Raw genomic sequence first — 18,783 nt, forward strand, 5'->3', positions numbered from 1 at the left:
GGGTCACAGGAGTTCCAGTGGCAGCAAGGTGGGCAACAACTCTGGACGAGGTGCCGCTCCTATTGACACTGCCACACTCCCTGGTCACCAGCTGACGGCTACTACCCCGGGGGGGGGTGCGAAGTGGGGTCACTTATGGTGGTGCACTGGAAGCTGCAGGGCTGTAGCTTCATTATCATCCCCCCACCCCACTAGTGACCCTAGTCATAATTAATGGCAAAAAATTCATTTCTGGTTCAAAACTGGGGAGAAGGAAAGACCCCGAGGCCATGCTTGACAGGCATCCTCAAGTATAAAATAAAACAATTTTTAGAACTTTAATTCGAGTCTGTGGATTGTAATAATTACATGGCTTTACCTCGACAGCATGTGCTCGGTGCCGGCACTAAAGCTAAATATACAAATCCACCAGAATGGCCAGCTGCCGTTCTCCGCTGGTGAGCATGCAGCACATGTCTGCTTCGCGCTGTCCGGGCTGCTGTCTGGTGTAAGACAAACCCTCCTTGCAGATGTGTCTTTTGTCACAAGTTATTCTGGGAAGATAAACCTCACCCGCTGGCTTGTACAGGGCAGTGCTTCAGGATTTAAAGCCGCGCTGTCCAGGACAATCCGCAATGCTGCTGCTCCAGGAGGCTTGGCGAGACGGGACGGGACGGGACGGGACGCCAAGGCTGCAGAATCTTTCAAAGGTATGTGTGTAGAGCTGGAATGGCTCCGCTTTGTAAGGACGATCTGGGCTCTGTTACAACATGTGGGTGATTCTGTTTAATTATTCATACAATGAATTTAGTCAGTACGTTGTGCGCGCTTACTCATTTTTTTACCGAATAATGAGCAAACTGACTAATAAAAAATAATGTCTTCTTAAGCTGCATCTACAGAAAACGGTTGCTACATTTTACTTTAAAAAATCATATGATTAAAATGCATGAATGTGATTGGCTGCATATACTTGAAGTAACTGAAGTGATTAAAGCTGTCGGTTTAGTTGTCAATGAATCACACAGTTAATTCTGACAGTACATTCAGGAACAGAGACGTTTCTCAAATACTCGCGTATAAACTTGACGGATAATTTAAAATTCCAGGCTAAATAATTGTGCAGAGTCACGTCAGACATGAGAAGTAATGAAAGACAATGTAGGACAGGTAAAGATTGTGACTTTTTTAAGGGGATGCTGGTAATGTAATCAGTTTAAATCGGTTTTCTCAAGCTTTCTGGCATCGCGATCCCCGTTTTCCCAAGTGAAGGTCTTCGCGACAAGGGGTCACCCACTTGGTGAATTAAACATGATTGTTTGGGGGGATAATAATACATTTTATTTATACAAGGCTCCTTTCTGAGAACTCAAGGGCACCGAACAAACAATAAATAAATAAAAAGACACATTATAAACAACTTAAAACATCAGAAAAAAAACCAGAAGATATAAAATTAAAACCAAACAAAGCCACTGTAATCATAAAGAAAAATCCATTTTAAACAGATGCGTTTTAAGTTTACATTTGAAGGTTGAAAATGATTCGATGTTTCTGAGCTCAGTAGGTAATGAATTCCAGAGCTGAATGCTTTGCTCCCCATGATGGTTAGACGGGCGAGAGGGACGGTCAGATGGATGGAGGAAGAGGATCTAAGGTTACGGGAGGGAATGGCAACATGAAGAAGAGCAGACAGATATGGAGGGGCGAGGTTATGAATGGCCTTAAATGTTAATAGCAGAATTTTAAAATCAATTCGAAACTTAATCGGGAGCCAATGAAGCTGCTGCAAGACCGGAGTAATATGGTGAATAGATGAGGTTCGAGTAATGATGCGAGCTGCAGAATTCTGGACTAGCTGAAGCTTATGAAGAGATTTATTAGAGAGACCAAAGAGGAGTGAATTGCAGTAGTTCAGCCGAGAAGTAACAAGACTGTGAACAAGAATGGCAGCGGTATGGGGAGCGAGGGAGGGGCGGATGCGATTCATATTACGCATGGAAATAAGCAGACCGGGTGATGTTGTTAATGTGAGATTGGAAAGATAGAGTACTGTCAAGGAAGACACCCAGACTCTTGACCTGAGGTGATGGGGAAACAACGGAGTTATCAATAATAAGAGAAGGATTATCGGCTTTGGATAATGATGATTTTGAGCCAATGAGGAGAACCTCAGTTTCGTCACTATTTAATTTAAGTAAATTCGAAGAAAACCAGGATTTCAATTCAGTAATGCAGTCAATAAGCGAAGATGGTGGAAAGGAAGAGGTGGGTTTACTAGCAAGGTAGATCTGGGTGTCATCAGCATAACAGTGAAAATTAATGTTATGTTTACGAGAGATATTGGCAAGGGGAAGAAGGTAAATCATAAAAAGAAGAGGCCCCAGGACAGAGCACACCTGAAGTAATAGCGGTGGGTTGGGATGTGAAGGTTTTAAGCTGAATGAACTGAGTGCGGCCTGAGAGGTAGGATCTGAACCAGTCTAGTGGAGTGTGGGTAACGCCAATCAAAGATAATCTGTTAAGGAGAGTGGTACGACAAATAGTGGAATGAGCGCGATCGTCGGAACAGCAGTCTAGCTGTTGAGAAATTACAAAATACATAAGACAACAAGGGAAAAATCAAACAGAATAACTTTCTTATTATGCTAATGCCAGCAATAAAGCAATGTAAAATATATGCGCATCGTAATACATAGTAAGTTAGAACGACGTGGGACCGTATTCTTCTATGATAGATGAATTTCATAATACACTTTTTTTAAATCACTCACATAATGTATTCTCCTGTTATTTGTATATATTTTTGCATACCAAACTTAGAATCAAGAATAAACCCAAACTCGCCAGCAGGACTTGAGCCCCTGTGCACACGGCTGCCTATCCGCGCAGACTGACACCAAGAGCCGCCTCTCCCGCTCTAAAAAGCCCCACGTCATTACGGTTTTCTCCAATTTTTGTCATAATGAAGTTAACCTTTCAATGTACAGTAGTTGAATTTTTCTGGACCCTGGGAGATCCACTCGTTTGTGAAAAGTTTTTTTTTTTGTCAGTTAGTGAACAGTCAAGGAAATGTAGGCTTTTAGAAGCTGCTTTGAAAATGTTTTATGAAATTATTTAAATAGCATACATATTTATATATACGTGTGTGCGGCATATGTAGAATATAATAATCAAATGAAAGGGGTTTTATAGAAAGATATAATTTAGACAGTAGGGTGGTGCAGTGGTTAGCAATTGGCAGAAACTCTTTTCTGATCCCTGCCACACAGTGCAGTTTAAACTGGAAATTACATTATAAAATCCAGCGACTCGGTGCTGGGACTAGCTGCACGTCTCCAGAGGGGGTTCCGATGTGTGATTCCCCCACTAGCCCACTTAATTAGATGTTTTGTTCTCATTGCTGCCTCACAGATCCAGCAGGCCTGGGTTTGAATCTGCTGGCTGGCTGTGGTTTGATCGTCCTCCCCTTGTGTGGCAGTTTGTGTGTGCCAGTGCTCTTTTAATGGACTGGCTTTGTGTCCTACGCTGAATGGCATTTCTACCTTTTCCGGCCCTAAGTAGTACTGCATGCTTGTGTGGGTGATGAAGTGCTGCCCACCCGTCTTTCCTCTGTGTTTTACAGGGACCCCCACTGAGCTAGGGGCTCCAGGCATCGGTTAGCTCACTAATGCAAGTGAAAAGTCCCTGGCTGTGTTGTAAACGTTGAACATTGTTTGTATCATTGTTAGGCTTGATGCATTTCACATATTATCCGCGAGTAGCTCAAGGGTTATCAAAGTGGAAAATATGAGTCAGGTCTGCGGAGCGAGCGAGCGAGTGAGTGTGGGGGCACATAGCAGTGTGCGGTGGGCACCGGCTATTCCTGGACTCTTATCATGCTCTTCCAAACAGTTGTCAGCTCTGTGAGTTGGTCTGCAGCCTGATATGTTATCTCCAATAAAACATTTTAAGTTGACAATTAGCTGGACTGATTTATGACAGAACAATAAAAATAACTATTGAGAAAGTTAAATGACAGACCCGGTGTCAAAACCTCCCCTTCTGAAATCTGTGTATTTCTTTAAGCAAAAGTGTATTAACGTAAATGAAGAGAAGCGCAATAAAAGCGGATTTCTTATAAGTGAGACAACTTCAGTAAACAGGAAATAGAAAACTCTTCTGAGACGGTAAAATTCTAGTGTTAGCTTAGTTGTCGATTTCCGTTGGACCCCCTGACTCTCAAGAAAGCTCATACAGTGAAACAGCGCCACCTGCCAAAGACACACAAGCTCACCTAATGAGGTACCCACCAGTCCTCAACCAGGTCACCGTGAAAATGGCCCGAGAAACATTACTTATATGGGACGAATTATTTAATAATAATAATAATAATAATTTATTATTATTATTATTATTTAGTAATTGCCATTATTCGTGTATTAAATGGAAACAAATAATTGCATGTAAACAATTCGCTAAAATCTGTTGTATGTAAATAATACTGTTACAATTTCATAGCACAGGGTGTCCACTAATTCCACTGTATATTGCACATGGCGTCATTGTCTGTTAAGATGTCTGCTAGACCAGCTCAGTACCATTGAGCACAGGGAATAACACCTCCTTGGGCGGACGGGTGACTCATAGAGCCTGACAGCTGAGGGTAGAAGTGACCTCACGTAGCACTCCTTGGAGCAGCACAGTTGTCTCAGTCTGTTACTAATTGTGCTCCTCTGTTTAGCCGAAGCCTCATAGGGGGTGTGAGTCATTGTCTGGGATGGTAAGCAGCTCCCTAAATGATCTGTTCAGTCCAACCTGATTCCAAAGATTGAACTGGCATTTTAAAAATGTTTGTTGGTCTTCATAACCCAATGTTCTGCGACTCTTCAATTCCACCTGGGGGGGGTAAACGTTAACATTATACAAAGTTATTGTCTGTTAGACAGTACCTGCATTTTTATCACTCTTTAATTTAATATTGTTCTTTATCAGTATACTGCTGCTGGATTTTTGAATTTCCCCTTGGGATTAATAAAGTATCTATCTATCTATCTATCTATCTATCTATCTATCTATCTATCTATCTATCTATCTATCTATCTATCTATCTATCTATCTATCTATCGTATCTAGTCGTTCTGGCATCACCTGCACTGATGCCATTAAATCAACACATTGCTGCATAGACAACTGCACCGGCCATTGTAGATGGGTAGACAATGTGTAAGAGCAGCCTGCATACGTGAAATAGAAGCCATTCTGACCCTTCTTTTTTTCAGCCTCTGTGTTGGTAGTCCTCTCAAGCCTGCCGTTCAGATATACCTCATGGTATTTGTATCTCCTCACCAACTCCACATCTTCACCGTCACTGTGAATTGGGAGAAGAGTGATCTTGACCTTCCTGAAGTCTGTGATATTCTCCTCTTGTCTTACTGATATTCAGCTGCAGGTGGTTCAGTTTGTACCAAGTCTTACACTCGTGTCCTTCATTCGTTCTTCTGTCCACCGCTGATACCCCACTATGGCTGTGTCATTGGAAAACTTCTGCAGGAATGGAGCCGACACAGTTCCCTGTTGAAGTCCTGTGTGCTGCTCGTGACCATTTCTGGGACACAGTTCTGGTAACATTTTAGCTTAAGTACTGCAAAAAATGCACCCACTACTCATTTACTTTTATGTAACTAGGGGGATCTGACCCCTGTTCGCTTTGCTTGCCAACCTCTGGGCGGGCTACAAGCTTGCCACTTTGCAGTTCTGCCACTTGTGTATGTGGAACCGGATGTACAATTTAAACAGATTGTTATTTTCATGGGAATTGTTACATATGCATAATAAAATCAACTATTTTACATTACAGCGAGTAGTAAAATGTAATAAATTGAAAGAAAATTATGTTTCATGTTGCGTTAGAGGTACTCATTTCCTTATATGTTTTCGTTCTATTTGGCTTTGAAATCAACACGCAAATTCTTTTTAAACTTACACTTTTACTGTAAAACTTCAGTAAAACAATATTTGGAATGAACTTTTCGTCAATATCGCTTTGAAGTTTGATTCAATGTTTGGACTTGCATCGTGACAACGCAATGTATAACATGAGTGAATATTGTTTCTTTCTCTCTAATAAATAAACCGAGTTTTTTTTTTAATGTTTGTCTCTGTGATTTGTTAATTGTCATAGCAAAAGCTATTCTAAAGGAAAACTGTAAACGTTTTAATACGAATGGCATATCAAGATCTCCTTTGGTGTCTAATGTTATCCGCAGAAGATGTACTACATTACCTTTCTTGTCGCCTGTTAAAATTTTTCGTTAGAATTGTTTGACCAATTTTGAATACAACTAATCTTCTCCTGTTGCATAGCCAATCACTCATACATAAATTACGCAATAACATTACGGTACATCATTCTTTCAATAGTAATTCAGCCGGTGGAAGACCGAACGGTGTTGTAGATATTCTACATGATATTGTAAGTTGATGTTTTCATTTTCCGCACCATCACCACCAACTGTTTCAGTATAGTCTTTTGATACTCATTTAACCAATTTGCTGTGTAACTGATCGGCAATTTTCACGTCAATTTATTTGACTTCATCATTTCTAGGTGCTAGGATTGCCCATGTGCTCATTTCTTCTGTTGATAGCACTTTGGGATGAAATTCTTCAATAAGATTTGGACATAGTAAGTCTTCTTTTATTGGGAACTTAAAGTGAGGAAAACGTAAAAATTCATAAGAGCTGAGAGTGTAGGAACTGTGTTTGACAAAAGCATTCACACGAATGAGAGGTGAGCGTGGGCATGGGCCGTTAAGCGTAAATGGTTGAGAGGAGGGCAGGACTTGAAAAAAATCTCTTGTCTTGTCCCAAGCTTTTCTTTTATAATAGAGAGATAAGACCATAGCAATGGCTTCTTTTGGTCTTCATAACGCTTATTAAACATCAGTAGATTGGTTATTCATCTCTGTGCAGTGTGGCATATTGACATGACGGTAAAGCTACTTATTAATAAGAAGGATTCACAGGTTTCATACTATAAATGTCATTTCAGTGAAGCCACCATAGACCATTCCAAAGTAAAGTTTTCTTAGTAGGTCACAATACAGAGATGAATAAACACTTCACTGATGCTTTATAAGTGTTATGAAGACCCAAAGAAGAGTTTGTTAAGGCCTTGTTACATAATACTAAATGACTGATAGATGCATTTTAGCAGTACCTACACTAAAGTGTTACCAGAGTGCTGCACAAACTGTGGCCTACCAGTTTGGTAGTCCATTACACAGGACACAATGGCAGCATCAGCCATCATTGACTGGAGCTTCTGTTCCAGCAGTTTGGGCTGTATGGTGTTGAAAGCACTAGAGAAGACAAAGAGCAATATCCTCATCATGCCACTGTGTGCCTCAGATGTCACAGAAGGAATGGAAAGGGCCATTGGAATACTGTGGGCAAACATGCCATATGCCAGTGCTGCCAGTAACCATGGATTAAGATGTTGTGTGCTGAATGAAGGCAATGTTTCAGCAGACCAGCAGGACAAATGACCGTCCATGCTCGGGTGGCCCTGAGCTGACTCATTAGATTGGCCAATCTGTGAGATCATAATGTTGCTGAACTAGCAGGGAGACGCAATAACCGTATTAATGACAGATCACAGTGAGGTGTAGGCTCCATGTTGCTGGCCAACCTATCAGAGTTCCTCCTCTCACACTTCCTAGATGCCCAACTCTACGGCCGCAGCACAATGTCAGCTGCGGTGGTCTCTACTGTCCTAAGGAATGAATGTTAGTGTGCAGGTGCTGCCTTGATCTGCGTTCTTACTTGGCAAAAAAAATTCAAAATTATGTTTTGATTCTAGCAAAATTTGTACCATTGACACAAAAAGAATGGCATTTACTTCTCAACTGAAAACATTTATATGATGTAATAAGGACAAATGGAGTCACAAAAAGTTTTGGGGATGGTCACCCCGTATATTTGAAGAAACTGGAAGGAAAAAAAAATAAACACGTCTTCACAGACTGGAACCAAAACAGAACTGACTAACAGGTTGAAAAGCTGGTCTGTAAATATGGCTGAATGGAGGAAGGAACAGGAACTGGCATAGCAGGAAGAGCAGTTCTGGATGCTGGATATGACATCATCAGAGGGGGCTGGAAGTTAGGTCAGCGGGGGCTGGACAGGTGGTGATGTCATTGGGAGGCAGGTTCTTTGGCTGGTGTGCAGAGGGACAAAAGGAGAAAGGATCAGGTGACAGCACCAGACCCTGGTCCGACTGAGAAATAGCACTATTTGAGGCTGTAAATCATCTCCTATGCATGAATGTGTGACAATGAATTAATGTTACATGCATTGGACTGTCATTTAGTGTCTGAATAAAGATATCCAGTGAAAACAACAAAAAGTCTTTAAAACCTCCAAAAACTCTTTAATGAGTTACATATTACACAAATATGACATTTGCCTACCAAATTAATTTCAGCGACATTTTCGCAAAACTGTATGCTAATTGAAACTCGGTTATTTTTCTCATCACGACTCCCAACTTTACCTCCGTAAAGCACTTCTGAGGTGCCCTGAATCACAACGTTTGGAGACCTGACCCCCTTCTAGCGCACAGCAACTTCATTGGGCCTTCTGCCACCTGTCAAGTGCAGATTCACCGACTCGAAGGATGACAGGATGACTGTTATTAATGTGTAGGTACAGTTAGAGCATAAGATCATATGAAGTTTGACAAACCATTCAGTCCTTCAGACCCATTTGTTTAGCTAATAGCTAAGCTGTCCCAATAACTCATCTTGATTCTTCTTAAAGGTGTTCAACGTTTTTGCTTCTCCTCTCAATGTCTCAGTAGTTTCTTTCAGATTTCCACAGCTCTTTGCATAAAGAAGTGCTTCATGGCTTCAGTCCTAAATGTACTTTCATTATATTCGTCTGGTGTCCTCAACGTATACAGAACTCTGTATGGATCAGCTTTATCAATGCCTTTGAGAATTCTGAAGACCTGGATTAGTTCCCCATGCGGCGTCCACTGCTCAAGACTAAACAGGTTTAATTCTGCAAGTTTTTTAGATTAAGACGTGTTCTTAAGTCCCAGGATGCACTTGGTTGCTCTCCTCTGCGCAGCTTCAAGGGCTGCTATGTGTTCCTAGTAGTGTGGTGACCAGAACTGCACACAGTACTCCAGAAGTGGTCTTACTAGTGCCTTATATAGTCTGAGCTTAACATCCCTAGATTTATATTCAACAGTTTGTACGATAAAACCTAACATTTTATTTGCCTTTTTAATAACTTATGTACTTTATTTATTTTTAATAACTTACTGTATGGACTTTATCTAATAACTTATGTACATTACTTATATGCAGATATCGCTGTGTCCTAAATTCTTCTCGGAGATTGCCTCCTTTAGGACAGCATCTATCATCTTGTATTTATAATTAAAATTCCTTCTGCCCCGGTGTAGCACTTAGCACTTCTTTACATTAAACTGCATTTCCAAGTGCTCACCCAGTTCTGAAGCTCATCCAAGTCTTTGTGAATCGTTTTTTACTGTCTCCTCAGTGTTAAATCAGAAACAGTAGCAGACCCCTCCGCTGACGACCTGACTCCACATGGAGCATTCCCTTCTCCTCCTTTGTCTCCTGTCGGTAATCAAGTTCTGTAAGTTACCTCTAATCCCCACAGCTTGGATTTCCAGGATAAACCTTAAGTGTGGAACTGTACCAAAGGATTTTTTTTAAGTCTAAGCAAATGATGTTGTATGGTTTACGAAAACTAGTGCAGTTATCTGCTCATAAAAATCTAAAAAGATTGGATAATCATGGAACTTCCTCTGATAAACCCATGCTGCCTGTCACTAAGTGTATTATTTTCACATTTGTTTGTTATTATAGTTTCCATTATTTTACTTGGTACAGAAGTAAGATTAATTGGTCTGTAACTGTTAGGTTTCATGCGGTCTTCCTTCTGGAAGGCTGGAGTCACAATTGTGACTTTCCAGTCCTCCTGTGCTTCTCCATTCTGAAGTGACTTCTCACGCATGCCTAATAAAAGTTTAGAGGTGACGTCTTTCATTTACTTCAGTACTATCGGTAAATTCCGTCAGGTCCAGGGGTTTTATTTGTCATCCATGTGTCGAGGACTTGCAGCACATCTGACTCCATTTTAAACTCTATGAACTCAGAGCTTGTTTTTTTCACTTTTGCATGGGTTATTTGCTATATTAGTTTTTGTGCTCCTGTTATTCTCATATGATTGCTGTTATTTTAGCAGTAAAGGCTGAGCAGTCCAACAATGAGAGCCGTGTTTTTTTTTTCTTTTCATTATTATATTTAAAAACTATGTTATTTTGCGTGCTAGGCCAAGCTTATTAGTGCACCAACCGACTGTTCACTAGTTAACCTGTGCAGCTGGGATAACACCACCCAGGTATGATCGGCACCCTTGGTGAATGCCTAATTTGCCCTGATGGTGGTGCCAGCCCTGCTTAAAACATTAACTTGACTTTGGGTAACAGACTGCTTCCGCATACAGAGCCAGCTGACGGAGCATTGCGGCACACCCACCCATTCTTGAACTCACTTATTCCAATTCTGGGTTGTTTCAATGCCAGTATCCTCGGGTGCCTGCATGTTAGCCTAAGAGTTTGACGTTTGAGATTTTTTTAATTCCAAAATGCATTTTTTGCAACAATACTTGAAGGATAAATCTAAACAAGGTGAGTATGCAACTTTATTCACTTTTTTTTTTTGCCATTTTGCTTTGGATTGGCACTCGGTTTCCTGACTCCTTTTTCATCCCTCTGACCTTTTCCCCTGTCCCTGACTATGTGTTGGCCAACTCGCTAGCTTAAAGGAAATGAAGAGGTGAGTGCAAGAAGGCTTACCAATAGGACTCTCTTGCCTGTTTCTTGTTTGATCGGCATCATTGGGTTTGTTTATTTGGTGCCTTCCATTCTTTGGGTATTCTGACCTTTTTTGTCTGCAATTAACATTAACTGTTTGCAACTATCAAGTAACTGTTAATTCGCTAAAAATTATTTTTACTATTTCCATCCATCTCTCAGGTCTCCACCACAACTTGGCCTTTTTTTCCGACTATTACAAACCACCTTGTCTGACCCACACAGTTACCTTCTCTACAGCTCCTTCCATCCCTGACTTTCTAGCTCTCGGCCTCTTTCACAGTTCCTCCGACTCCACCGCCTGTGCAGTGACAAGGCACTCAGAATGAAGAGTTTCTTCATTGACAGATGACACCCCTCTTGTGGACGGGGCCCTCAATCAAGCCAGGAGTAGACCTCATGAGAAGAACCCCAGCAATGAAACCATCACTGGTCATAACATTCCAGCCTAACAGTTTTAGTTTTTTTTTCCTTTTCTAAACTCCATTACTTATGTAAGACACAACACATTACATTATCGGTCTCTTTTCAGTTTGTTAAATGTTACTCTTTACAGTGATCCTGTTAGTTATGGACTTATCTTCATACCACCCTTGGATTCACCACCATCACCACACACCGTGCTTCAATCACCTTTCCCTCATAGTATTTACCCATATATGTCCAAATTCCTCTCTCGTGGAAGTTCATCTTCGTTCGCCCACTCACCTATTAGATTTTCATTTATATTTTTAATTTTCTTCCATGATTGCTGGCTCTTCCTACACCATCTTTTCTCATCACATATTTATTTTCCTCCTTCTAGGCATTTTTGTAATTTTCCTTTAGTTGTCACTATCCTCTTATTCTTTACCATTTTGTTTCTTGCCCACCATAACACCTCTTTCCCTATGTTTGGTAAATCCCATTGTTTGCTTTTTAAGTGGGTGACTCATTTTGTCTTTTGCAGGCTGTAGACCACCATGTCTCTAGTTATTGGTTTTCCTTTATACAGTGTCACAATAATAAGACATACTCAGATAAAGGTTTGGGGCAGCCGCCCGTATAATCTGGTATCCTGGCTGGAAAGTCGATTTTTATTAAAATAAACAGCACTGATGTGTATACAAACGAGTCCAAAACAAGACTGAAGATTTAGGGAAGAGGGACAGGCTTTTAAAGGGGAAGACAGGAAAGGAGGTCATAATGATCAGGGCCATGTTCTTTAGCCATTGGTTTGAGCCTGGACGTGACATCACAGGGGCCGGAGCCTGTAAGGTCTCCTTCCATTGGCTCGGTCCCGGAAGTGACATCAAGAGAGCCAGATGGAATCTCCTGGGAATGGACTACAGGAAAGAGAGAAAAAGAGTCAGTGCACTCTGCCAGCCCCCGGCATGCCTCAGAACTGCCGTCACTCAGGCCTCCCATGCGCACGTGTGTGACAACAGGTTATATTTCACCTTGTTTCTATCATGTTCCATTATTCTTTTGCTATTTCACATGTCCTTCTCCTGGACATATTATTTCTTTTCCCAAATTTCTTTTATATCTTGCAGCTTTTGTTTGTAACACCTCCCTTACACTCTGCCATGCAATATCTTTTTGTTAATTTCTTCTTTTCTTTTTATGTGTTGTTTGCTTCCATACAACCTCCAATTCTTCCAGTGAAACATACTTTGCTGTTATGACTGGTAGCTCCATTTCCATAAATTCCACCCAATCTTTCCACCTTCCCCATATTTCATTGCTTTCTTCTTCCCACTTATAAATTCTTAATACTTTAGCACTTTTGCTATAATGCTTTGGCTCTTCCATTGCTATATGTTTTTTTTTAACGTTTTACTGCTTTCATTGCTGTACCAAATAAATACTTAGCCACGTCTGCCATTTTTCCCTTCTTTATTTAAAGCTGTACCCACTATCGTGGCAGTGTATTTTAAAATAATCAACTTGTGGAAATGTTTTTCTCCTTTCCCTGTCTCTCTCATTACTTCACCCTCTCACATTTTAAACCCCACAGTCCTCACAATTCCACCTTAACACTCTGTCTTTCCCACAGGTTATCACACAACTCTTCCCAGTTTTACAGGCTGATCCTTCCAAAGGAGCTTTTATTCCAAACCCTCCCTTGATCTCCATTTTTCGACCACCTAACCTACACAAACTTCTCATCTGCAGCTCACTTCACAGAGGAAAGCAACGTTCCTGACCAGGTACTTTGAGCTGTAACAGGAGCCACTGAGTCACAGATACGTCACCAACAATCCCCCAACAGATAGTCTCGCTGCTAAATTCAACATTAAACAACCGGCCTCTTGCCAGTTAAAAAATTGTATTTACTATATTCCTTATAAGACGTGTCCATTAATCTACAAAGAGGGAGATGACTAGCAGACCAATACGGGGAGCACATCTGAACTGTTAAAATCAAAGATCTCACAAAGCCCACAGTAGCCCACTTCACATCCCTTGATCGTAGTCACGCTGATCTTTCTGTTTGTGTTATTTCACAGGACTTCAAAGACACTTTTGAAAAAGAAAATCAGAAGAAGCTGAGCTCCTTCTCACCCTGAGGTCACATATTTCTCCAGGTCTTAATGACCGTCTAACTTTTTAACATCTCCCTTTACCTTCTCTAATGGCAACTTTTTTTTTCACCTACTCTCATCTTTCTCCTTTTCTGCCCTGGCTTTGTTCCCTCCTTCCCCTCCTATATATATATATATATCACTTGCTCTTCCCTTTTTAGTTACACATCTGATGTCTTTAAACTTCTTGACTTTCCAGCATGGAGATAACCTTTAACCCTTTTTGGTCCTATTTGTGTCCTCGTCTTGTTACTTTTCCATCTCAGCATATTGGCTCCTGCTGCCAGGGGAGCCACCATAAGGTGTTGTCTTTTGTCATTTGAGGTTGTGCTGGACCTCAGCTGACAGGTAACATCAAAGTCAGTACCGAAGGACTGCTGAATAACGTATGGATTATTTTCAGTACTGTACTGTTGTGAATAGTATGTTCTGGAAGCTATTTTTTATACTAATGACAATAGCAGATGGAATTTTAAGCAAGGAACCAGAAGACGAAACATTAGTCTAAAGGCAAGCCAAGCTGATTAACCAAAAATCCAAACTGATCTGTCGTCAAGTCCAAAACAATACCTTAAATATCCATCCATCCATTATCCAACCCGCTATATCCTAACTACAGGGTCACGGGGATCTGCCAGAACCAATCCCAGCCAACACAGGGCACAAGGCAGGAAACAAACCCTGGGCAGGGCGCCAGCCCACTGCAGGACACACACCCACACACCAAGCACACACTAGGGACAATTTAGGATCGCCAATGCACCTAACTTGCATGTCCCAGAGGGGACTGGGTGGTCTCATGGTCTGGAATCCCTGCAGATTTTATTTTTTTTCTCCAGCCGTCTGGAGTTTTTTTGTTTTTTCTGCCCACCCTGGCCATCGGACCTTACTCTTATTCTATGTTAATTAATGTTGACTTCTTTTATTTTGTAACTGTGTCTTTTATTTTTCTATTCTTCATTATGTAAAGCACTTTGAGATACATTTTTTGTATGAAAAAGCGAAGCGAACCTGGGTCTCTTTACTGCAAGGCAGGAGCGCTACCACTGCACCACCGTGCCACCCATACCTTAAATATGTTGTCTAAAGTCATAACCAAAAATTCTTTAAATGAGGAACAAAACACGAAACAGATTTACAAACCTCAAAGGATCTATCTGTAACCTCAGATGACCAGGATGTGCTCTGACCTTTATCCTGTCATGATGTATGCTGTATTGCTTTTTCACTTTTAAAGCCGGTTCATTTCCAGAGAGAACATACATGTTGCATTTTGGGTTCAGAGTGGTCATTTTAAATACACTTTATTTTTGGAATTATAGAAGCAACGGAGTCTTTCAAAAAGCAGACACCAATCGTAACAAACTTCCAGAGACATTTGATTTTGTGATTGTCTTGGAATTTAAAGAAGTCAAAGTCGTCTCCTTTAAAGATGATAAACTGCAGAGGATTGGGTTCACAAGCTCCATAAGTGGTCTGCAAGACATGAGGACCCCAGCCTGGGGAGGAACTGCTTGCTTTAGGCAATCAATCACTTCTGAAAATTTGTATTACTGTGAGATATGAGACTCATGCAAAACCGCAGAAGATCCAGGACTTGTTAGACTACGATCTGACGTCTAGAAGGCAAAAAGGCATCCCGATATGTGACCATGCATGTAGAGGTGAAAAACAATTCTGTTATCTTTTAAACATACGGTAACAAAACAGCAACACAACTTCCTAACAGTTATGTTACAAAAACACTGGAATGATTTTTTTGGTTCATTCAACCACTATCCAAACATTCTCAAAATTTCAAAATTCACACTGAATCTGACCTAACGTTTTAGACGGATTGTGACAAAACACATGTTGTGGACTTTTACCCGGTCCAGAGGCCATTATGGAAGGATATCCTGGGTTGAGGCACATCCCGGCTGGCATAGTTCCTGGTGTCTTTCCTAGTCCGGGAGACAAAATAACGACTGGTCTGGGTGACACGGCCCACAAAGAACAGTCATTCCCTAAGTACATTTAGTGCAGTGTTCACCTAGGCTGCCTCCAGCTTGGACATCCATAGGTCTACAAGGACTTGCATCCCTGTTGGTTTCCTCAGGTGTTGCCAGAAGAGAACTTTGCTCTCCATGGAGCTTCAGGCTGGCCCTGGAGTGCTTCTTGGTTTTAATGTTATGGCACTGGAAATATAAAAGAAGCCATTTACCTCACTGAGAAGGTTGGAATTGGGTGGAAGAGGACAAAACTTGCTGGAGGAGTAAAGGAAGGCGTAAAGGAAGAGGGAATGGAGGATGATATTGTGCATATTTGTTATAAGAAACTGTTTATAATAAAAGCCCTTTGATCTGAACCCGTGAATGAACTGGTGCAATTGTGTCAGAGCTTTGGGACTCACACTCCTGGCCACAATTGACGTTATTTTGTATTTAAGAAAAGGCCAGAAGATGAAAGAGGCAAGAATTGTAATCATTATAAAATGCAGATAATACTAAAAAATATTGAAGTTCAATATGTTAATGCAAAGATGAAGCTGAAAAAACATGCACTAATTACTAAACCCTGAAATCTTTAAAAAATGGCGAGAATCTTGGATGCAGTGTGCACTACCATCTTAAATACTTTCTGCAAGATGACGAGGACTTAATGGTGACATGTAATAGCACACTGCTATGCACAATGTGGCCCGTAAGACCCGAGTGAAAACTGAAATGGCACTGTAAGTGATAAAAAGGTGCATGCAAAATAACAAAATAAAATAATAGTAAAAAGTGTTATAAGAAGGTGAAAAATTGGAGTAAAGCTAAGAATCATCATACACTTTAAAACCGAGCCAATCACATTAGTCTGTACTGAACGATTTAAATACTGTAAGTACACAGATTGTTGAGTTTATCCTGCTTAATAACGTCAAGTGGCATCGTCAGTAGCCTGCTTTGTATTTACTAATTTATTTGTTCCCAGCAGACACAGTCCAGCATGCCAAACTGGGGAGGAGGAGCCAAATGTGCAGCCTGCGAGAAGACTGTTTACCATGCAGAAGAAATGCAGTGCAACGGGAGAAGCTTCCACAAAACGTGCTTCATCTGCAGTGAGTTTTATCCAATCTGCTTTTCTCTTAAAAAAACACTTAAAGTCACGTCATTTATTTAACCTGCTTTATCCAGTCCAGTGTCTTCGGGGAACCTATCCCAGCTAGCACAGGGCTTAAGGCAGGAACAAACAATGGACGGGGATACCAGTCCGTCACAGGGTGAACACATATACACACCAAACACTCACACGGGCCAAATTAGATAGATAGATAGATAGATACTTTATTAATCCCAAGGGGAAATTCACATAATCCAGCAGCAGTATACTGATACAAAGAAACAATATTAAATTAAATAGTAATAAAAATGAAAAGAATTAAAATAAAATTAATGCTCGCATTTACTCCCCCGGGTGGAATTGAAGAGTCGCATAGTGTGGGGGAGGAACGATCTCCTCAGTCTGTCAGTGGAACAGGACAGTGACAAAAGTCTGTCACTGAAGCTACTCCTCTGCCTGGAGATGACACTGTTAAGTGGATGCAGTGGATTCTTCATGATTGACAGGAGTTTGCTTAGTGCCCGTCGCTCTGCCACAGATGTTAAACTGTCCAACTTTACTCCTACAATAGAGCCTGCCTTCTTAACAAGTTTGTCCAGGCGTGAGGCGTCTTTCATCTTTATGCTGCCACCCCAGCACACCACCGCGTAGAAGAGGGCACTCGCCACAACCGTCTGGTAGAACATCTGCAGCATCTTACTGCAGATGTTGAAGGATGCCAACCTTCTCAGAAAGTATAGTCGGCTCTGACCTTTCTTACATAGAGCATCAGTATTGGCAGTCCAGTCCAATTTGTCATCCAGCTGCACTCCCAGATATTTATAGGTCTGCACCCTCTGCACACAGTCACCTCTGATGATCACAGGGTCCATGAGGGGCCTGGGCCTCCTAAAATCCACCACCAGCTCCTTGGTCTTGCTGGTGTTAAGGTGTAAGTGGTTTGAGTCGCACCATTTAACAAAGTCTTTGATTAGCATCACCAGTTCATCTGTCCTGCATGTCTTTGAGCTGTGGGAGGAAACCTCAGTGCCTTTCGTCATATTTGTGTGCGTATGAATGTATCTTCACTGGCTGGCGCGCGCTCTCTTGAGCACATTCATGTAAAGCCTGCTTCTCAGATGGTTTTATACTTGCCATCTTTAAAGGCAGCTTTCCCAGCATGCCTTTATACGCTTTTACTATTCCTCATGTTTAACACTCACACTTCTTCTTTTGTTATGTTGACAAAGCCAAATTCACCCAGCACACCAAAGCCAAACTGACCAATCAGATGGCTCAGAGTGACAGAACACACAGACCTTAGTGTTTTATTATATAGTAAATTCTTGGATCTTTTTGTCACAACCCTGTTATTTCAATGAGCCTTGGGTGCTCAAGACCAGTCGCCAGTTCACTAGTTGTCTTTCCTTAGGCAACTTCAGAACCCACCATAAGACCTGCCATTTTAGAGATGTTCTGACCCAGTTGTCTATCCATCACAATTTGACCGTGGTCAATGTCGCACAGATCCTTACGCTTGCCTGTTTTTGCTGCTTCCAAAACACCACCTTCAAGAACTGACAGTTCACTTGCTGCATAATATATCCCACCCCATGACAGGCGCCACTGTATCGAGATAATCAATGCTTTTCACTTCACCTGTCAGTGGTTTGAATGCTGTGGAAAATCAGAGTAAATCGCTATGTGAACCATATTATCAGGCCACATTTCCCAGTATGCAGTACCTCTAGAAAGTATTCAGACCCCTTCACTTTTTTCACATTTTGTTATGTTATGGCCTTATGCTAAAATCATTTAAATCCATTTTTTTGCAACATCAAATAACACTCTTCTTCTTTCGGCTGCTCCCATTAGGGGTTGCCACAGTGGATCATCTATATCCATGAACATCAAGTAACACTCTATACTTCAATATAACAGGATTTAAAAATGTTTTTGCACATTTATCTATTTAATAAAAGCCCAGCGTGGTGTCCGTGTCCGGGTCCACGTTCCTTTTGGCTGTATAGCCGCCCCGTAGAAAAGCCCCAGTCTGTCCCCTCTCAGAATTCCTGCTTACCCCCCTCTGTTCTTTCCCCTTTGCCTTTATTTTTCCTGTTCTCGAAAATCTTTTCAAAACAAAAGTAAACAAATAGACACAGCATCACATTAACATCTTCTCCCCTCTGCCTATTTAATAATCAATAAAATGAAATAAAAAAAATCACGAAAGAAACAGAAACCACAACCTACCCTTACAGCGTCCACCGCGCTTCT

General features: G+C 41.2%; 1 protein-coding gene across 4 annotated transcripts in view; it reads left to right on the top strand.

Annotated features, from left to right (window-relative positions):
* Positions 1-352: 352 nt before the first annotated feature.
* csrp3 (cysteine and glycine-rich protein 3 (cardiac LIM protein)) overlaps positions 353-18,783 on the top strand; it is a 38,568-nt gene continuing 20,137 nt past the window's right edge. The window contains exons 1-2 of one of the 4 annotated variants that reach the window (XM_039749450.1): positions 353-689; positions 16,399-16,525. In XM_039749450.1, the coding sequence (XP_039605384.1) occupies positions 368-689; positions 16,399-16,525 (449 nt within the window). In that variant the 5' untranslated portion in view covers positions 353-367. The remainder of the gene's footprint in view (positions 690-16,398; positions 16,526-18,783) is intronic. The other 3 variants (XM_039749460.1, XM_039749467.1, XM_039749476.1) reach the window with 3 other exon arrangements.

This window comes from Polypterus senegalus, chromosome 1, assembly GCF_016835505.1.
Source record: "Polypterus senegalus isolate Bchr_013 chromosome 1, ASM1683550v1, whole genome shotgun sequence".
Classification (NCBI taxonomy): domain Eukaryota; kingdom Metazoa; phylum Chordata; class Cladistia; order Polypteriformes; family Polypteridae; genus Polypterus; species Polypterus senegalus.